Source organism: Babylonia areolata, chromosome 32, assembly GCF_041734735.1.
Source record: "Babylonia areolata isolate BAREFJ2019XMU chromosome 32, ASM4173473v1, whole genome shotgun sequence".
Classification (NCBI taxonomy): Eukaryota; Metazoa; Mollusca; class Gastropoda; order Neogastropoda; family Buccinidae; genus Babylonia; species Babylonia areolata.
Window position 1 is genome coordinate 21,906,750 of NC_134907.1, and position 22,500 is coordinate 21,929,249.

The 22,500-nt window shown below is 43.2% G+C and overlaps 2 protein-coding genes across 4 annotated transcripts in view; one reads left to right on the plus strand and one right to left on the minus strand.

Moving 5' to 3' along the window:
- The first annotated feature begins 315 nt into the window (after positions 1–315).
- On the plus strand, positions 316–16,228 carry LOC143276475 (uncharacterized). Of its 2 annotated transcripts, XM_076580987.1 has the most exons (9): positions 316–844; positions 893–1,374; positions 2,891–3,097; positions 4,688–4,797; positions 7,030–7,153; positions 9,889–10,116; positions 12,273–12,391; positions 14,322–14,436; positions 15,906–16,228. In XM_076580987.1, the coding sequence occupies exons 2-9, from the start codon at positions 1,194–1,196 to the stop codon at positions 16,205–16,207; spliced, it is 1,386 nt and encodes a 461-aa protein (XP_076437102.1). In that variant the 5' UTR covers positions 316–844; positions 893–1,193; the 3' UTR covers positions 16,208–16,228. The 2 variants fall into 2 exon arrangements, with proteins under 2 accessions (XP_076437102.1, XP_076437101.1); XM_076580986.1 differs by having other exon boundaries at positions 316–1,374.
- A 2,941-nt stretch (positions 16,229–19,169) lies between these two features.
- The window catches only part of LOC143276478 (uncharacterized), a 33,897-nt gene continuing 30,566 nt past the window's right edge, over positions 19,170–22,500 (minus strand). For both annotated transcript variants that reach the window (XM_076580991.1, XM_076580989.1), the window contains exons 15-16: positions 22,425–22,500; positions 19,170–21,769 (exon numbers count right to left, since the gene is read on the minus strand). The exon at positions 22,425–22,500 is cut by the window's right edge and continues 78 nt beyond it. In XM_076580991.1, the coding sequence (XP_076437106.1) occupies positions 21,668–21,769; positions 22,425–22,500 (178 nt within the window). In that variant the 3' untranslated portion in view covers positions 19,170–21,667. The remainder of the gene's footprint in view (positions 21,770–22,424) is intronic.

Sequence of the window (22,500 nt, forward strand, 5' to 3'; positions counted from 1 at the left end):
TGCTGCACCCATCATCTTTTTTTAATTCATTCATTCATTCATCCATCCATCCATAGTTCCATCCATTCATTCATTCATTCATTTTTCATTCAGAAACAAAATAGCCATGACTGTTGTATGAACGGGACTTCACCATTCTCTGACTATCCAAATGACTGTTCTGCAGGTTATTTCCCTTGCTCGTTCAGTGTGTGCAGGATCCTTTCGGGCGCAGCAATTTTTGGAACATTATCTGTGCATTTTTCAGGATCTGTTGCGGTTCTCAAATCCTAATTTGATGTCTTTGATCATTTAAAAAGGATGTTAAACCAGAAAAGCAAGTTCTGGTATCGATTTCGACAACTTTTTAAAGATATATCATTTTGATTATGTATGTAACAAGGCGATGGAGGGAGCCATTTCCTGTGTGTTGTCAGTCACTAACTTTAGAAATGTTTGTATCCTGGACTATGACTTGTGTAAGCTGTATCCGTCTAGTATGCATTTTGTAAGTGATGTGAAAGCCGACAAGTTGTTGGATTTGTTTTGCCGTGTGGCTGTCGACTTTAGCAGGATAAATTTGGTTGTTCATGAAAGGCCGTTCACTCCATTAAATCAGACCCATTGTTCAGTAATCCTTTGGCATGCTCCAAGCCTTCAAATCCGACAGCGTTACCATAAATGGATTTGCTCGGTTCTGGCCTTTTGTGGAAGTGAACTGCCGGTGAAAAGATGTGCTATTTTTAACACCCGACTCACCCACCAAGACTGACTCCGCAAAAAGAGGGGTTTCATCCTGTTCGTTCAGCAGTGGACTGCAACTTGCGGTCGACGACGTTTGCCCAAGACTCTCTCATCATCCCATGTGGTCGTTTCAAGTTAATGTGTGTGGGTGTGCTGCGCAATTAAGCAGACCTACTACAAGAAAAATATTTTTACTGATATTAGCTTTTTCATGAAATAAAAAACGAAAAAAGTAACATCCCTTTTACTTAGTCTCAGGCAGAAAGCGAAAGTAAAAAAAATCTGAAAACGTGAACCAGTTTTCGAATATTATTGTAGGCCTGTTGAATTAGTGCCAGAAAGTTTGTATTAAAAAAAAAAAAAAAAAAAAACAAACAAACGTTTTGAAAGGGTTTTGTAAAGAAAAAGACTGTTAGTGTATTGGTTATATTCTGCCCCTATAACTATAAAAGCAAAGCTTAAAGTTGAACATGTCAGAAGGCACTGTTGATTCTCCAAACTGTGCGAATCCTGGAAGTCATTCAGAGAACATGGGTGACAGTGATAGGGGACCACTTCCTGAAACAACAGAAGCAGGACCTTGTCATCCCACTGAAAGCAGTGAAGAGTGTTTTGGCCAAAGTGATGCCAACATCGTTGATTCGCAAGGAGGTAACTGCATAGGTGATTAGAAAAAAATAATGCTTACAGTATTGTGTTGTGTGTGTGTGTGTGTGTGTGTGTGTGTTCATATTTTCAGCAGTAAACTTTCTTCTAGCATTGAACCGGGAACTAAAAAACAAAATTACAAATGCTATAGGATTATTGGTGTTTACATTATCATTGTTTAATGGGTGTTGTGTAATGGGTGTTACATTATTGATATTACATTAAAATCGATGTTTTATTTAAATGTATCCTAGAAGCACTTCAAGAAGGTGGTTGACTGCTAAATTTTGGATTGTGAATATGATACATAAAATATATATGCATACACACACACACACACACACACACACACACACACACCAATCAAATGAAAGATGACTGCTGAGTCTATAAAAACAACAAGTGGAGAAAGTTTATAAAAACTGTGGGTTGTAAAGACTGGCTTTTGATAAGAGGTATCTAACGTTTCAGACCATAGGTCTGTCTTCAGGGACTGTGTTTGTTGAAAATGATGGTGGAGGTAAAAGCAAAGCTTGAGAAAAGTTAGGAGTATGTAACGGGTGTACATGCTGTGCTAGGATTACAAGATGAGATGAGAGTTTTTATTTGTAATTGTACAGGGGGAAATGTGGTCTTCAACTGGCAGACGCAGAAACAAGGGGCTGGGGTGGTTTATTCCTTTTCAGGGAACAATGGGACATGGAGCAGTTCTGATTTGAACAAGATCAACGTGGAGCAAAGTAACCCTGAAATCAAACAATTACAACTGATAAATACCTGTCACACAATTCATAATCTGACGTCTTTTACAAGTACACTAATACATTTTATTAAATTCACAGATTCACTCAAAACCATTCAGTCAAGTTATGTACAAATATGAGAAGTTCATTTTAATTGTTTAATGAATATAATCAAGAAAACAATTGAAACCAATTTATCAGCTTGATTGTAAGTATTCATGATTACCACTTATGTTTAACTCGGGTTACTTCAAAAAAACAAATGTAGTTGCAATCAAATTAAACTGATTACAGTTTAACTCCAGTTTTAAATCCGTTTCAGTGAAAATAAATAAATCATTCAAAACTACAATATGTCAAATACAATTATAGACTGAATGACACAACAATTCTACAAAAGCAATAAACTTTCTCAACAAGATAATTAGTTTACAAAAGAACATACCTTCTCAAAGTGACAAAGGCCATCAGAAAACAAAATTACTGGTCCACTGAGTTTTATAAATGGCAGAACTGCCCACTTCAGAATGCAGATGCAAACTGGCCACTCCAGAATATATATATATATATATATATATATATATATATATATATATATAATGATAACAGACAAGTACTGTATTATGAAACACTGAAAGCTGGACTCAGCTAATTGTAGACCTGTCCATTTTTACTAAAAAAAAAAAAAATTAACTGATCTTACAAAGAAACAAACATTTGCCATGATGAAAGAAAACCACCACCGCCTTCTCCTCCCATTCCCTGTTTTGTTTCAGATGAGAATCATACGTCAGTCTTCAGCAAAGACTCGCCTGATGGTGAGAACGATGATGACGATGATGACGACGCAGTCCCAAACAACCCGATCTGTGTGGACTGCACCGAGGGGGAAACCGACCTGATAAAAGCAGTCCGTCTGAACCACAGAGATAAAATACGCCAGTTAATCCGGAGCGGATGCGACTGCAATGCCCTCTGCAAATGTGAGTCCAGGATGAAATGATCCTGCTGCTAATACTAGTTTAAAGCCACAGGACAGCACAGAAAACACATGAAAATGTTCAGCTTGAAAAAGTTTGAGGGAGGAAACTCCTCCGAAAGAAATTCAACAGAGAAAATAATTATATTCAGATTGAGATGAGTTGTCTTTCTTCTCTGGGTGGTAGCTGTGTCTCCCATACATGTTGACCCCTGTGGGTGTCAGTAAGGCAGACTTCTGACCATGTGTTCACTAGTGATCAGAGTTCGAGACCCTGCTTCAAGTATGGTGTTGTGGTGGTTCAAGTGTTGGACTTTCAGTCTGAGGGTCCTGAGTTTGAATCTCAGTCACTAGTGTAATGAAGGGTTATGTGTGTGTATTGCACTGTGTCCTGTTACATTTTTATGACAACAGATTTCTCTTTGTAACGATTGTTGCCACACAGCGTTGCCACCCTTTTTCTCTTTTTTTTCTTTTTTTTTTGTCTTCTGCGTGCAGGTGCATTTGTTCGCCTATCAAAGAGGGTTTTTCTGCAGAATTTTGCCACAGACAACCCTTTTGTTCTTTAACTTGCTCTAAGTGCATGCTACACACAGGAGCTCAGTTTATTGTCTCATCCAGGAGACTAACATCCAGACCACCACTCAAAGGTCTAGCAGAGGGGGAGAGACTACTGGTGACTGTGGGGTTTGAACCTGTGCACTCAGATTCTCTCACCTCCTTGGCGGACACTTTACCCCAAGGCCACCGCTCCACTTTTGCATCGTTCAGTGTTGTGTAGGTTAACCCTTTGAGCCCTGAGTTCCTGAGCAATTTTAACCCTTCTGTCTGAGCTCCTGAGCCAAAATTTGCAAATAATTGGTATTTAATGTGTCATGGCAGATATAAAAAGAGTGCCCTGACCACCGCTTTACCGGTGGTAGAGAAAAATGACATAATGCCTAGCCACCGGTTGAGCGGTGTGTAAACACTTGTGTCGTGTTTTGCTATCGGTTGACTTCTCTACCACCAGTAAAGCAGTGGTCAGGGCTCAAAGGGTTAGTGAGTGGAGGAAGGTGGCAGAATGGTTAAGACGCTCATCTGTCTGTACAGAGTCTGTGAGGGTCTGGGTTCAATTACGGCTCTCGCACTTTCTCGCAAGTTTGATTGGAAAATCACCCACTGACCGTCTAGTCATTCGGATGAGATGACAAACCACTGTCCCGTGTGCAGGACACACTTGGCGTACTGTAAACCAGAACCATGGCAACGAGAGTGTTGTCCTCTGTCGAAATTCTGTTGAAGAAAGCCACTCTGATAGACACACAAAATTTTTTTATATCTATATATATATATATATACACACACACACACACACACACACACACAAGCATGCAGTCAAGGCCTAACTAAGCCCGTTGGGTTATCCATGCTGGTCAGGTCATCTGCCAAGCAGATGTGCTAGACCGTATATGGATGTGTCTGAACACAGTGACGCCTCTTCAAGAAATCAAAAACTTAAACTGAAACTGTAAGGTTAGTGTACTGTAGCATAGCAGAGACTTGGTTGTGTTGGCGTGGCTGGCAGTGACAGCGGTGTGTTGTTGGTGTTCAGGGGAAGGGGCGCCCTGCACGGTGCGTGTGGAGAGAGGGGCCTTCAGGAAGCAGCTTCAGATGACGGGCTATGGACCCTTGCATGTAGCCGTCATACACTCTTCACGGACGGTACTCTGTCTGTGTCTGTCTGTCTGTCTGTATGTATGTATCTCACTCTCCCTGTCTGTCTGTCTGTCTCTCTCTCTCTCTCTCTCTTGACTTTGCAATGCCTAAAATCTTTATCCTTGAGTAATAAAGATTTTTTTAAATTTTTAATCTTTGAATCTCTCTCTCTCTCTCTCTCTCTCTCTCTCTCTCTCTCTCTCTCTCTCTCTCTTACACACACACACACACACACACACACATACACACACACACATGCACACAAACTCTGTCTCTCTGTGTGTGTCTCTCTCTCTGTCTCTCTCTCTCTCTGTGTCTCTCTCTGTCTCTGTCTCTCTCTCTCTCTCTCTCTCTCTCTCTCTCTCTGTCTCTCTCTGTCTCTCTCTCTCTCTCTCTCTGTCTCTCTGTGTCTCTCTGTCTCTCTCTCTGTCTCTGTCTCTCTCTGTGTCTCTCTCTCTCTCTGTCTCTCTCTCTCTGTCTCTCTCTCTCTTTGTGTCTCATCCTTTCATCCCTGTCTCTCTTTTTCTTTTTTTTTTCTTTTTTTCATACTTTATCTCATGCTACATTTACTCAGTATCTCTTTGAATATCTCATCCGTCACATACTCTTACTCAATCATTGTTAAAATATGAAACAGGCGTTTGATTTGTATTGTATTAGTCTATTACTCTTTTTGTGAAATTCAGGCTGCTCTCCCCAGGGAGAGACCATCACCATGCACAGTGCCACCCTTTCCTCCATTTCTTTCTTTTCTCTTCTACTGGAATAGAATAGAATATGTCTTTATTATGAAGTGTACCAGGGGGTCACAAGGAATATTGGGGGTGGGGGTGTGGGGGGTTGGGGGGGGGGGTACATAACAAGATACAAACATAAATCGAAAAACATACACAAACACAGATACAGTAGAAATAAGATACATACAAGTGCATATCAATATAAAAACTTGTGCATACTCATGCATGCACTCACTGCACACACACACACACACACACACACACACACACACACACACACACACACATTTGAACAGAAGCTGCATATTACATGTGGATGGGGCTGATGACTAGATATTCAGGTAGATGGTTGTTGGTTGCACAATTCTATTTATCACATTGGCTTTGTTCGAGAGACAGGGCATTGACTGCTTTGGGGAAAAAGCTATTGGCGAAGCGATTGGTTTTCGTCTTATACTTCTGTACCGTCAACCAGAGAGGAGCATCTCGAAAATCCCAAAAGCTGGATTTGATTCGTCCTGGCTGATTGATTTTGCTCTTTTGAGTAGCCGCTTATAAATATATGTCTTCTAGAGAAGGTAGATCAGCCCCGGTAATCCACTAGTGCGTTTGTTTTGAAATTAAAGTGGACTTTTTTTTACACAATTTTGGGACAACCCTTCTGTCAGCATGGAGTACGTGCTGTGCATGGAACGTCAGGTGTCCATCTGTGCGTGAAAAAACTAGCAACCCGACCACAACCCTTCTGTCAGCATGGAGTACGTGCTGTGCATGGAACGTCAGGTGTCCATCTGTGCGTGAAAAAACTAGCAACCCGACCACAACCCTTCTGTCAGCATGGAGTACGTGCTGTGCATGGAACGACAGGTGTCCATCTGTGTGTGAAAAAACTAGCAACCCGACCACCACTCATGGTCAGGTGGAGAGGGAGAAAAATACTGGGGAGAGATTTGATCCCACACCCTCAGAGTCCCCCACTTCCTAGGCAAACGCTGGACCACAAAGCCACCACTGCACTCACACTAACCATCAGTCCAGCTCCACATACATGACCGCTCTGCTCACACTAGCCATCAAAGTCAAACACACCAATCTACTCGGGTGTGGCTGTGTATGGAGGAATCTAAATGAGTGGTGTGGGAGTAATGCCACTGAAACGGTGCAGGTGATGGGGAAAAGAAAAAAAAAACCAAAAAAAAACCATCAGTCAAACTCCACATGACCGCTCTGCTCACACTACCCATCAAAGTCAAACACACCAATCTACTCACCGTAAATCATACTTCATTGGTTAATCTGTTGTATCATAAAAATTGGGAATGATTTCCTTTAAAGATAATGATGAGTGTGTGTCAGACTACCAGTAAACATGCATCTTCAAGCATCACAAAAATGATGATACTCTGCCATCTCCACAGAAAGGAAAAGTATCCAGTGATTATCACTGTCTTTCCAAAGATTCCACAGACAGTATTGTCAACTCCTCCTCTTGTCTCCACAGACCATCAGGTGCCTGCTGTCCATGGGAGCAGATGTCCAGATCCGTGACAAAAACGAACGTACAGCCTTACAGCTGGCAGCAGCTGTCAACAGACCCAAGGTCGTTCAGCTGTTGATTGATTCAGGTCAGTCTGGGGAATCTGGGAATGTCTGAGATTGTGATGACCTGTAATGATCGATATATTTTGTTCATATCATCATTGGTTATTATTGTTATTATTATTCGTTGGTGGGCTGTATCTCCCACGTTCACTTGTTTCCACGAGCAGGCTTTGACGTATATGACTGTTTTTACCCCCCGCAGTGTAGGCAGTCATACTCCGTTTTCTGAGGGGTGGGGGTTCTCTCTGTTCCTCATCTCTCTGTAACACGTGAGGAAGGTGGCAGGGTGGTTAAGACACTTTTCTGCCAGTACAGTGCCCATGTGGGTCTGGGTTTGAACCCCAGCCTTGCCCTTTCTCCCAAGGTTGATGGAAGATCAGCCTGAGCACCTAATCATTTGGATGAAACAATGAACCTATGTACGGTGTGCGTGCGTACGTGAGTGTGTGTGTGTGTGAGGGGGAGGTGGGGGTGCGGGGGTGAGGGGGGTAGAGGATGAGGTATGTGAGTGTATGCATGCCTACACTGTGGGAGCAACAGGATATTGGAACGTGCGGGTGTGTATATATATATCTTTGTATATATGTGTGTGGGGTTCGGGGTGGGGGATATGAGCGTATGTGTGTGTGCTTGTACAAGTAAGTGTTCATCTGTGTGTGTATGTGTGTGCCGTGGAAGCTGTGATACGTAGCCTAGAAATGAGTGTGTGGAGGAGGGGGGTAGAGGAGGTGCAGGGTAATGTGTGTGGTGTGTGTGTGTTGGGGCTCATGTACATTTATGTGTATTTGACTGTGCTTTCATATCTGTGAAACTGCATGTTTGGTGCATATCTGTTATGCATGTGTGGGTGTATGTGTGAATGTGTGTCTTCATGTTTTACATTTATTTGCTTATTTATCATCATTGTTGTCTTATTTATTTATTTATTATTATTATTATTACTACTACCTTTTTTTATATTATAATTATTATTTATTTATTTATGTACGCTTATCTATTATTTATTCACCTTTTTTTTCTTTTCTTTTTTTTCCTCAAGGCCTGACTAAGCGCGTTGGGTTACGCTGCTGGTCAGGCATCTTGTTTGGCAGATGTGGTGTAGCGTATATGGATTTGTCCGAACGCAGTGACGCCTCCTTGAGCTACTGAAACTGAAACTATGTGCAGCACTCACTTGGCTCACTGAAATAGAACCCATGGCGGGTGTTGTCCCCTGACATGAATTCTGTTGAAGAAATCCACTCTGATAGGCACGCAAATGTCTATCTATCTATCTATCTATCTCTCTATACATCTATGTATCTTTCTATCTCTTCTTCTTCTTCTTCTTCCTCGTTCGCCTCCCGTTAGATGAGCATCCTGGTGTCCTTGATGAAGGCTGCCGTCCGTCGCAGCTCTTCCAGGGTGCTGTACAGTTTGGCTTCCACTGCTGTCGGTGTTGGGCCAGTACTTCCTCCTGGATGCTGCACGCGTCGTACCTTTCTGTCTGTTAATCTGACTTATGTATACACTAAAGGCTTGACTAGCACATTGGGTAGTGCTGTCGTACCTTTCTATCTGTCAGTCTGACCTATCTATGAAGGCCTCACTAGCGCATTGGATAGTGTTGTTGTACCTTTCTGTCTGTTAATCTGACCTATTTCCGTCTGTTAATCTGACCTATCTATGTATACACTAAAGGCCTCACCAGCACATTGGGTAGTGCTGTCGTACCTTTCTATCTGTCAGTCTGACCTATCTATGTATACACTAAAGGCCTCGCTAGTACATTGGGTAGTGCTGTCGTACCTTTCTGTCTGTTAATCTGACCTATTTCTGTCTGTTAATCTGACCTATCTATGTATACACTAAAGGCCTCACCAGCACATTGGGTAGTGCTGTCGTACCTTTCTATCTGTCAGTCTGACCTATCTATGTATACACTAAAGGCCTCACCAGCACATTGGGTAGTGCTGTCGTACCTTTCTGTCTGTTAATCTGACCTATTTCTGTCTGTTAATCTGACCTATCTATGTATACACTAAAGGCCTCACCAGCACATTGGGTAGTGCTGTCGTACCTTTCTATCTGTCAGTCTGACCTATCTATGTATACACTAAAGGCCTGACTAGCACATTGGATAGTGCTGTCGTACCTTTCTGTCTGTTAATCTGACCTATTTCTGTCTGTTAATCTGACCTATCTATGTATACACTAAAGGCCTCACTAGCGCATTGGATAGTGCTGTCGTACCTTTCTGTCTGTTAATCTGACCTATTTCTGTCTGTTAATCTGACCTATCTATGTATACACTGAAGGCCTCACCAGCACATTGGGTAGTGCTGTCGTACCTTTCTATCTGTTAATCTGACCTATCTATGTATACACTAAAGGCCTCACCAGCACATTGGGTAGTGCTGTCGTACCTTTCTATCTGTCAGTCTGACCTATCTATATATACACTAAAGGCCTCACTAGCGCATTGGGTAGTGTTGCCAGTCATGACATCAGACTAGCGGATGTGATGTGCTGTGGCGTACAGTGTGTATATCTGTCTGTCTATATATCTATGTCTATGTATATATTTATTCTCTCTCTCTCTCTCTCTCTCTCTCTCTCTCTCTCTCTCTATATATATATATATATATATATATATATATATATATATATATGATTAGTCCGAACGCAGTGACGCCTCCTTTTTGATTTGATAAAAAAAAAAAAAAAAGAGCTGAAACCTGACTTTTGACACCCTGTGCATACCCACCACAACGTGCAGGGGCGGAGGTCAACACAAGAAGCGCCAGTGGGCGGTCCCCGCTGATGGAAGCGGTGACCAACGTCAGCTTGGAGCTGACCCAGATGCTGCTGAGGGCAGGGGCAGACCCTGGCCTGACGGACATCAAGGGCACCACGCCGCTCAAGGTCGCCATCGTCACCATGGAGGCCCGCGAGAGGGGGCCAGAGCTTGGGGCATCTCGAGCCATTATTCAGAGTTTGATTGACGGTTAGTGGGTGGTGTGTTTGATTGACTGTTGGTGTCACAGTGTGTGTGTGGGAGGGGGGGGAGTACGGGGGGGCAGGAGCATGGGGGGTGCGGGGGGGGTTTGATTGACACTTTGGGTGGGTGGGGTAGTGTGTTTGATTGACAGTGTATGTGGGTGGGTGGGGTGGTGTGTTTGATTGACAGTGTGTGTGTGTGGGGTGGTGTGTTTGATTGACAGTGTGTGTGTGTGATTGGTGTGTTTGATTGACTGTGTGTGGGTGGGGTGGTGTGTTCGATTGACAGTGTGGGTAGATGGGTGGGGTGGTGTGTTTGATTGACAGTGTGTGTGAGTGGTGTGTTTGACAGTGTGTGTGAGTGGTGTGTTTGACAGTGTGTGTGAGTGGTGTGTTTGATCGACAGTGTGTGTGAGTGGTGTGTTTGATCAACAGTGTGTGTGAGTGGTGTGTTTGATCGACAGTGTGTGTGAGTGGTGTGTTTGATCAACAGTGTGTGTGAGTGGTGTGTTTGATCAACAGTGTGTGTGAGTGGTGTGTTTGATCAACAGTGTGTGTGAGTGGAGTGTGTGTGAGTGGTGTGTTTGATCAACAGTGTGTGTGAGTGGTGTGTTTGATCGACAGTGTGTGTGAGTGGTGTGTTTGATCAACAGTGTGTGTGAGTGGTGTGTTTGATCAACAGTGTGTGTGAGTGGTGTGTTTGATCAACAGTGTGTGTGAGTGGTGTGTTTGATCAACAGTGTGTGTGAGTGGTGTGTTTGATCAACAGTGTGTGTGAGTGGTGTGTTTGATCGACAGTGTGTGTGAGTGGTGTGTTGATCGACAGTGTGTGTGAGTGGTGTGTTTGATCGACAGTGTGTGTGAGTGGTGTGTTCAATCGACAGTGTGTGTGAGTGGTGTGTTATCAACAGTGTGTGTGAGTGGTGTGTTTGACAGTGTGTGTGAGTGGTGTGTTTGATCACAGTGTGTGTGAGTGGTGTGTTTGATCGACAGTGTGTGTGAGTGGTGTGTTTGATCGACAGTGTGTGTGAGTGGTGTGTTTGATCAACAGTGTGTGTGAGTGGTGTGTTTGACAGTGTGTGTGAGTGGTGTGTTTGACAGTGTGTGTGAGTGGTGTGTTTGACAGTGTGTGTGAGTGGTGTGTTTGATCAACAGTGTGTGTGAGTGGTGTGTTTGATCAACAGTGTGTGTGAGTGGTGTGTTTGATCAACAGTGTGTGTGAGTGGTGTGTTCAATCAACAGTGTGTGTGAGTGGTGTGTTTGATCAACAGTGTGTGTGAGTGGTGCATTTGATCAACAGTGTGTGTGAGTGGTGTGTTTGATCGACAGTGTGTGTGAGTGGTGTGTTTGATCGACAGTGTGTGTGAGTGGTGTGTTTGATCGACAGTGTGTGTGAGTGGTGTGTTTGATCAACAGTGTGTGTGAGTGGTGTGTTTGATCAACAGTGTGTGTGAGTGGTGTGTTGCATCGACCATGTGTGTGTGGATGGTGAATGCTTACGATAATCCAGAACTGTAAAGGTTACCTTTTCAGAGGAAAATGAACACAATCTTGCACTGCAGGGGAAATTTTGTAGTTTTTAATTTGTTAAAAAAAAAAATTAAAAAAAACACCCAAGAAATGAATCTTGTTTAAGCAATCATCTTGCATCAAGAAAAAAAATTATCCCAGTAATCATACACAAGTCATAATCATTTATACAACTTCCTCTCAGTAAGTTTTCTGTGCCTGTGGTTTGTGGAGGAAGGTGGCAGAATGGTTAAGATGGTTATCTGCCAGTACAGTGTTCATGAGGTTCTGGGTTCAGTTTCCAGTCTGGCCCTTTCTCCCAAAGTTTGACTGGAAAATCAAAACTGAGCATCCAGTCATTCATATGAGACGATAAACGAAGGTCCTGTGTGTAGCACGCATCTGGTGCTCTGAAAAAAAAAACACCCAAAAACCACAGCAACAAAAGGGTTGTCCTGTGGCAAAATTCTTCAGAACTCGGATACTTAGATAGGTACACAAACATTTAAGCATGCACTCAAGACCTGACTACGTGCGTTAGGTTTCACTGCTGGTCAGGCAGATGTGGTGTAGTGTGTATAGATTTGTCCAAACCCAGTGATGCCTCCTGTGAGAAACTGAAACTTTTTTTTTTTTTTTTTTTTTTTTTTCCAGCTGGGTGTGACGTGGACCAGCGTAACCCTTACGGGGCCTCAGCCCTGATGCTGGCAGCTGGACTGAAGATCGCCAGCGTCATCCCCATGCTGGTCGAAGCTGGAGCCAACGTCAACCTGGTCAGTTGGGGTTCGGTTCAGCCGGCACTGACTTGTGGTCCCGTGCCCTGTGACCCTCCGGTCTCCTAGCTAGCTGACTCCCTTTGTCTTTTCTCACAGTCGACCCGCCTTGTCTTTCTCATTGGACTCTACTCTTTCTCTTAGTTGACCTTCTCTTTCTGACAGTCGACTCTTTTCTCTGATGGGTGGGTAGGTTGATGGATGGGTAGGTTGATGGGTAGTAGGTAGGTAGGTTGATGGATGGGTGGGTAGGTTGATGGATGGGTAGGTAGGTTGATGGATGGGTAGGTAGGTAGGTTGATGGATGGGTGGGTAGGTAGGTAAGTTGATGGATGGGTAGGTTGATGGGTAGTAGGTAGGTAGGTTGATGGATGGGTAGGTAGGTTGATGGGTAGGTAGGTTGATGGATGGGTAGGTAGGTAGGTTGATGGATGGGTGGGTTGATGGGTAGTAGGTAGGTAGGTTGATGGATGGGTAGGTTGATGGGTAGTAGGTAGGTAGGTTGATGGATGGGTAGGTAGGTTGATGGATGGGTAGGTTGATGGGTAGTAGGTAGGTAGGTTGATGGATGGGTAGGTAGGTTGATGGATGGGTGGGTTGATGGGTAGTAGGTAGGTAGGTTGATGGGTAGTGGGTAGGTAGGTTGATGGATGGGTAGGTAGGTTGATGGATGGGTAGGTTGATGGATGGGTGGGTAGGTTGATGGGTAGTAGGTAGGTAGGTTGATGGATGGGTGGGTAGGTAGGTTGATGGGTAGGTAGGTTGATGGATGGGTAGGTAGGTAGGTTGATGGGTAGGTAGGTAGGTTGATGGATGGAGGATGGATGGGTAGGTAGGTTGATGGATGGGTAGGTAGGTAGGTTGATGGATGGGTAGGTAGGTAGGTTGATTGGATGGGTAGGTAGGTTGATGGATGGGTAGGTAGGTAGGTTGATGGATGGGTAGGTAGGTAGGTTGATGGATGGATGGGTAGGTAGGTTGATGGATGGGTAGGTAGGTTGATGGATGGATGGATGGGTGGGTAGGTAGGTTGATGGATGGGTAGGTAGGTAGGTTGATTGGATGGGTAGGTAGGTTGATGGATGGGTAGGTAGGTAGGTGGATGGATGGGTAGGTAGGTAGGTTGATGGATGGGTAGGTAGGTTGATGGATGGGTAGGTAGGTAGGTTGATGGATGGGTGGGTAGGTTGATGGATGGGTAGGTAGGTTGATGGATGGGTGGGTAGGTAGGTTGATGGATGGGTAGGTAGGTTGATGGATGGGTAGGTAGGTTGATGGATGGGTAGGTAGGTTGATGGATGGATGGGTAGGTTGATTGGATGGGTAGGTAGGTAGGTTGATGGATGGGTAGGTAGGTTGATGGATGGGTAGGTAGGTTGATGGATGGATGGGTAGGTTGATTGGATGGGTAGGTAGGTAGGTTGATGGATGGGTAGGTAGGTTGATGGATGGGTAGGTAGGTTGATGGATGGATGGGTAGGTTGATTGGATGGGTAGGTAGGTAGGTTGATGGATGGGTAGGTAGGTTGATGGATGGGTGGGTAGGTTGATGGATGGGTAGGTAGGTAGGTTGATGGATGGGTAGGTAGGTAGGTAGGGTGATGGATGGATGGGTAGGTAGGTAGGTTGATGGATGGGTAGGTAGGTTGATTGGATGGGTAGGTAGGTTGATGGATGGATGGGTAGGTAGGTTGATGGATGGATGGGTAGGTAGGTTGATGGATGGGTAGGTAGGTAGATGGATAGATACAGACAGACAGATAGATAGATAGGTTGAAAGATACATGGATACCAGTTCAGACAGACAGATATAACTAAACGAACAGACGATGCAGGAGAAATCAGTTACACACGCACAGACCAAGTGATTTTCTTTTCTTTTTCTGTCTCTTGGTGGCACAGTAGTGACAGTGGAGCATTGTGCTTTCAGGTGGACAACAATGGGTGCACAGCCTTCTCCATGGCCATTGAAGGGCAGCGAAGTGTAGGGATGCTGAAGGAGCTGATGAAGCATGGGGCGGCCTCCCACCTGCCTGATAACAAGGGTGAGTGAGCAGGGGGCCACATGGACAACACTCCTCTGTCTGCAGCCCCGCCACCAACACACACACACACACACACACCTCTTAAACCGACAGACCTTTAGGATGCTTTGTTTGTCAGAAGGTGGCAGAATGGGGAAGACGTTTGATCCTCCAGTACAGTGTCCGTGAGTGTCTGGGTTCGAATCCTGGTCTCACCTTTTCTCCACAAGTTTATATCTGGCGCTGGGGGTGTGTTTTTTTCCACACAGATTCTTGGTGGTGAAAGAGTTGATAAAAAATGTTTTTGATTTGATTTGATTTGCAACGAGCTTGTGATTGCACAAAGTTAATTTCCTTGTGGATTTATAGTTAACCCTTTCGCTGCCAGGAAAATAAGATTTAAGTGAAATCTATTTGCCAGGGTTTTTTCACAAAAAACGGGTATAAATTTTCAAAAAATTCTGTGCTCTTTGTTATTGGAGAAAGACCCATAAAACAAAGACCCATAAAAGTATATATTTTCTGAAAGGTAAATGAATAAAGAATACAAAACACATGCTGTTTTCCCATTTTATGTATTTTTAGTGACATGCTGTTGTTTTGAAATCAGTGTTTTGTTTTTTATCACATTTTCAACTTGTTCATTACAAACATTAGTCGGGTAATTTGCACAAAAAACACATTTTCTGGACAAATGGATATCTGCAAACACAAAATCATACTAGAACAACCACAATATATATATATATATATATATTTTAAGAGATAGATACACAATACATTGTGACTTCTCCAAATGATAAGATGGATGTGAGGCTACGCCACCTCCTCTTCACCCCTCTCACACGGTCACTTGATACAGTTCTCATCAGACCGCATTGGCTGCGTGCCAAGAATATCGCTCTGCTGCTAATTCGGTCATGTCGACTGCTAACAGTTCAGCCGGCATCACTCACTGACAGTCGCATCTTGGCCACTCTCTTGATTGCTGCCTTTATTGTTTTTTTATCAGATCGTCCTATAAATGTTCATCACTATCTTCTCCTTCGAATTTACGCTTCAATTCTTTCTGAGCATCAGCTAAAGAAAGAAATCTTGGTTGATTTAGTTCGTCACGATCACATGTCTTGAGCACGGCGTCAGTCCGACATTTTGTTGAGCAAGAGAGGAGAGAAGTCAGGCAAACACTTGGACAGTGACCCAACCAAAACGTTCAAATAAAGGACTGCTTCATGACGTAGATGGGGTTTCTAGCTATGAATAGAATCTAGAGAGATTCCCCAGGCTAAAGCTACCACGATTTTTGTCAACGAAGTGAATGCAAACCAGGGAAAAGTCAGAATATTTCGATGACGAGTTACCTCGTCATTGTGGCAGCGAAGCATACATGCTTGCCATGACGAGTTATCTCGTCATGCAGGCAGCCTAGGGGTTAAAGTGTTTTTGATTTGATTTGGTTTGATTTTTATTTATTTGAAACTCTTCGACAGGCAAGACCCCGCTCAGCAAGGTGCTGCGGTTCGGTGCCGTGTCCATCCTGCGCTTCCTGCTGTCGGCGGACGCCGTGCCCCACACCTACGACATCGCCACGGCTCCCCGCATCGTGCAGCTGCGACAGTACTTGCCCGAGTTCGACGAGTGGCTGCACCATGAGCTCTACGAGCCTCGCAGTTTGCTCAGGCTGTGCCGGGAGGTCGTCCGCCACCAGATGTCGCCACACAACCTCCCGCGCATCCACAGTCTGGGGCTGCCGCGCACCTTGAATGATTTTGTGCTAGGGGTGACGGATTAGGACGGGGGGATACGTGGGGGGTGGGGGGATTGCGTTGAACAAATGTGTGATTGACGGATTAGGACTGGTGGGGGAGGTGTGTGTGGGGGGGGGGGGGGGAACTGCCTTGAACTATTTTGTGCTGGGGGTGACGGATTAGGACTGGTGGGGGAGGTGGGGGGGGGACTTCTTTAATGATTTTGTGCTGGGGGTGACAGATTAGGACTGGGGGGATGGGTTGCCGCGCACCTTGAACGATTTTGTGTTGGGGCCTGCCTTAAACAACTTTTGGGGGGAGGGGAAGGGTGAGGCGGGGGGTTGACCAATTAGGACGGCACCTCCAGTATCCAGGCCTGTCTCGGACCTTGAACAGTTTTGTGCTGGGGATGATGGAATAGAACCGTGGGGTGGGGGTGAGTTAAGGATTTGGATCAGGGGTTGGGATTGGTGACAGATTAGGATTGGGGCGTTGGAGGGGTGACGGATTAGGATTGGGGCGTTGGAGGATTAGGGCGTTGGAGGGGTGACGGATTAGGATTGGGGCGTTGGAGGGGTGACGGATTAGGATTGGGGCGTTGGAGGGGTGACGGATTAGGACGGGGTGGGGGCATTGGGAGGGTGACGGATTAGGACGGGGTGGGGGCATTGGGAGGGTGACGGATTAGGACGGGGTGGGGGCATTGGGAGGGTGACGGATTAGGACGGGGTCGGGGCATTGGGAGGGTGATGGATTAGGACCGGGGGGGTGACAGAATAGGACTGGGGGGGGGGGGGGGACAGATTAGGACCATGGGGCGGTGACCATTGTGCATATATATATATGTATTCATAAAAATAAAAAAAAAGGGGGGGGCAGGACAGATTAGGACCATGGGGCGGTGACCATTGTGCATATATATATATATGTATTCATAAAAAAAAAAGACGGGGGGGGTATGGGGGGGGGGGTGTCACTTAGCACGCATATGAGTGTGCATTTGCGTGTGTGTGTGTGATTCTGTGTATTTAGAGAGGGGCATTCTGGATATGCGCAGGGTTTATGATCATCATTATGAAAGGTGACGTTCACCAAAAGTGAAAATACCTTCAGCTTAAATATTTCACATGAGCAAATGCATTTCATTGTAGTTAAACCTATAATAATATTGTTTTGTTGGTAGTGAACAATATTGTTTTATTGGAATTTGAAAGATGATTTTTTTGGAACTTAAAGTATATGGTGTATTTTTTTTATTTCTTGGAACTCGAAGTGCCATCTTTTTTCATTGCTGGAACTTGAAATGCATTATAAACATCCACAGTAGCCATTGTTGATGTTGTGTGTGAAACTTTTTCATTGTTACGAGGAAGGGGCGATAGTTGTTATTCATGACTTTGGCAACACTCCTCCCACTTTTTGTCGCTTTTAACTTGTACAGTTCAGTTTTATTATAGTTACCAGTTTATATGATTACATCATAATGGATGCAGGTGTGAATAGAGAGAATGTTTTTATCTCTGAAGTTAATCTCTCAGTGCTGAATGACATTTTTTTTCATGAAATGGCCTATACATATTTTATTTTACATATTTTACAATGCACCATCATAAAGAACAGCCAGTGAATGTTATCACATCTGTTACTTTGAAGACAAGGTATTCTCCATGTGGTATTGCATGATTGTGGGTGTGGGTGTGTGAAGGTACAGTAGCTGCTATTTATGACTTTGACAACACTCCAACCAGGTTTTGTTGCTTATAACTCGTTCAGGTCAGTTTTATTGTACTTATCAGTTTATATGATTATATGGTGAATGGATGCAGATGTGAATAAAGGGTGTTTCTATCTCAGAACTTACATCTCTGTGTGCTGAATGACATTTTTTTTTTATGAAATGGCCTACACATAATATATTTTACATATTCTACAGTGCACTGTCATAAAGAACAGTCAGTGAATATCATCACATCTGTTGATTTGAAGACAAGATATTCCCCACGTTAGCAAAACAAAATGCTTCACTCAAATGATGTGTCATGCTGTTTCTGTCATAGGTCTTTCAGTTAGACATGAAACAAAAAAGAATGTATCTACAGTGAATCAACACACATTCACTGAGAGACTCATGTACTCTGTACTTCTTAATTGCTTTGATTTTTCCCGATTATAAAATACAGAAGAAAAAACAGAAAAAAAACAACCAACCACTGTACATAGACCGAAGCTTGTATCTGAAATGTACAAATCCACTTGATCATGTCAGACATTTGGTTCTTCTTCTTCTTCTTCTGCTTCTGCGTTCACTTGTATGTACACGAGTGGGCTTTTATATGTATGACCGTTTTTACCCCGCCATGTAGGCAGCCATACTCCGTTTTCGGGGGTGTGCATGCTGGGTATGTTCTTGTTTCCATAACACAACGAACGCTGACATGGATTACAGGATCTTTAATGTGCGTATTTGATCTTCTGCTTGCATATACACACGGAGGGGGTTCAGGCACTAGCAGGTCTGCACATATGTTGACCTGGGAGATCGGAAAAATCTCCACCCTTTACCCACCAGGCGCCGTCACCGTGATTCGAACCCGGGACCCTCAGATTGACAGTCCAACGCTTTAACCACTCGGCTATTGCGCCCGTCAGACATTTGGTTCTACAGTCACACAATCATTCATCCACAAATCAGAAATGTGGATGACTATCAAAAATAGACCATGCCACCAGATGCTGTATATATGTTATATCTGTTGTTTACTAACATTCTGGAGGTATGGTTGGTTCTTGGTTTAGTTTTTCAATGCTTACAGCTCACGCCAAGATGATTATTTGGCTGTGCACATTCACATGCTCTCTCTCCGTTTTTCTCTGTCTCTCTCTCACACGTGCGCGCATGTGGATGAACAAACACACGCATATGTGTGCACACACCCAAACGCATCACACTCATGTGCATACACACACACACACACAGAAAGATTTATGAGAGAATAAAAGCCCAACCACACCAACAACGCAGTGCCAACGACCAGGTACATTCTGAAGCACCAGCAAAACGAGAAAAAAAAAAAAAAGAAGAAATGCAGAATAAAACAACAACAATTAACACAGTAATGAATTATGCCAACAAAACAACAACCCATTCCCTTTGGTGTTTTCAGCACAAAATCTCTCACTAAAATATCCACAGTCATGGACATAACATCCCTAACAATCATTTGTCATGATGACATTGCCATCAAACTACAATGGCTGCAAATGAAATTATAATGAACAGACTGATGTGACAGTACCGACGAAAACGAAATCTTTAAAGAAGAAAGAATAAGAACAACAATAGCCGTAGAAGTAACAGAAAAGAATTATGTATAGCACACAGCAGGAGAGAAAAATGAACACGTTGATAGTTATAAGCATTAACAACAATCTAAGTAGATAAAAAGATGATGATACTTGACAATTTAAGTAGACAAAAAGATCATGAGAGATACGACAATAAACCTTCCAAATATTTGTGGAAAGGGCCAAGGTAGCAGCAGTAGTAGATGTAGCAGAAAAAGAATAGCATGAGAAGGATTCATAATCATAATAATTATGAAGATAATAATAACAGCAATAACATTACTAAAGCCATAAAGCCATGATTTAAATATCAACTCCCGGACCAAACCCAGATAACTCGAACCGCAAATACACTAATTTGTCTCCCTTGAAACATTCTCAACGCCGGCAGTCGTAAAACTATTGACCTCCAAAATATAAACTGGTGATAATAATAATAATAACAACAAAAACAATTAACGCTGACAATGATCATGGACTGCGATGAGGATGATGAAAGTGATACCCAGATTTCATGAACGTGGAATCAAATCCGACGATACTCATGGATGAATCATGCCACGCGGTCCATCTTTCTGGGACTTCCCATTTCATTCTGTTTGGGACTTAGCAAATTATATCCGTTTTTACTGGGACATAACAAATTATTTCTTACTGGCACTTCCCAGTCCACTAAGCTTAGTGAGACTTGACAAATCAAATCCATTATAACTGAGACATAACAAATTCAATCTCACAGGAACTACCTAATCCAATATTACTGGGACTTAAATATATCATTACTGGGACATAACAAAATTATTTCTTACTGGGACTTCCTAGTCCAGCATTACTGGGATTTAGATATATAATTACTGGGGTATAACACGTCCATTCCTATAGGGACTTCCCGATCCACTGTTACTGGGACCTAAATATAGGTTTATTGTCACGGGGCCATACCAAATGCATTCCTACAGTGACTTTCCAATCCGCTGTTACTGGGACTTAAACTGCATTACACGACAGTCCTTTCTTACCAGGTATAAACAAAATCCAGTCTTACTGGGACTTACAAATCCATTCAAACCGGCCTCGTTCCGGAACATTTCTTACAGGGAACTCTGACCCACTTTTACCTGGGCTTTCTTCATAACCCATCATTACTGACTCCTGATACCCTGTTTACTGACATTTCCGGTTCCATTCATACTGCTTTGGTACCTTATAACCCCTGCCTACTGGTACTTTTTACTGGACTCTGACTGGGATTTCCAGATCCATTTTTTCTAAAATATCCTCCAGATCCATTTTTTGCTCTGGAATTTCTAAATCTATCTTTATTACTAATACTTACAAATCCATGTTAACTGGCAAATTCAGATCCCTTCTGCCTGGTGTTTCCAAGTCGCCAGGCTTGATTTTTTTTTTTTTTTTTTTTTTTTTTTTTTTTTAATCTGCTCCTGTTGTTACTGGGAGGATTGAATCCAGGTTCACTAGAACATTCGCATAAATGTTTCTGTAAATTGCCTATGACTATAATCATTACATTGTGATGACGATTAATACAACTGACAAATTCAATGTTACCATAAACATCGTTAGAAACAGTTGGACTTCCGAATTTATTTGCTATCAGTAACCAACAACAGTAACAATAATAATCATAATGGGATTTCCAACTTTTTCCTTGTCAATAATAAACTGCCATGTGACCTATCAATGCCACCAATCCTGTGAAAAGTAGCATAATATGTTAATATTATTATTATTATTATTATTATTATTATTATTATTATGTGAGAATTTATAACTATATAGAAAGTGGATTTATAATCTATACAGATTTTACAGCAATCACAAGCTAATACGGTTATTCATAACTGAATTAAAACTGGATTTACAACTTATACATATTGCAACAGCCAAAGTTAACGTGCTTTAACAATAATTAATCATTCAGTCTCTGGAAAACTATCGCCAACATATATGAAGAAAACAACACCAACACAACCTTTTTTTTTCGGTCAGTCGACGTTGAGGAATGCCATGTATAAAGCACAAAGACTTCGGCGTTTGCAGTCATTTTATGCTGAACCCACAATAATAGCCAATCAGCAAGGTTTATGGCGTTGACGTCATTCCAGTAAACAGCCAATCAGCGTTTTCTGCCGTTGACGTCATCCCAGTTGATATCCAATCAGCGTGGTTTCTGCCACTGACGTCATTGTAGGAGTGTCGTGTGCCTCTCGTTTGAACCGTTGGGAAACACAGCGTGGGATCTATGGAACAACCGAACGAAAAATATGAACACTTTGTACTCTGCAGATTTTTCTTGCTTCGTAAGCCCATCTGAAACATGCACAAAAATATTCAATGTGCTAAGCAGCAACAATACTGTGGTATCCAACCCAGGGTGTCAACACAGTGGGGGAGAGGGGGTAAACAAAGATAATAATGATAATAGTAATAATAGAAACAACAACGACGGCCAGTAAGAATGTTTATATCTGTGGATGTTTCTTCTCCAGCAGCTGTGATTCGTGTTTCTCCTCCTCCTCCTCCTCCTCCTCTTTCTTCTCCTCCTCCTCCTCCTCCTCCTCCTCTTTCTTCTTCTTCTTCTTCTCCTCGATATCCTCTTCAGGTTTTTGTCTCTGTGAGAACAGCTGCTGCTCACATGGCATCAATGACAAGGTAATTCCAAGCCAGCACATAAAATAAAATGAATAAACGAAGGCAGAAAGCACTAGAATGCAAATGACTGCTGAATGTGGGCTGTTAAAACGTAATTAGATATTTCATAACACGCGCGCACACACACACACACACACACACACACACACACACACACACACACACACACACACACACACACACACACACACACCACACACACACACACACACACACACACACACACACACACACAGAACTAACCTGGCGGCAATAAGTATCCCGATCTGTGCACATTCGAATGCGACAGCTGAGGTGGAGGTTCACAGAGGACCTGAAC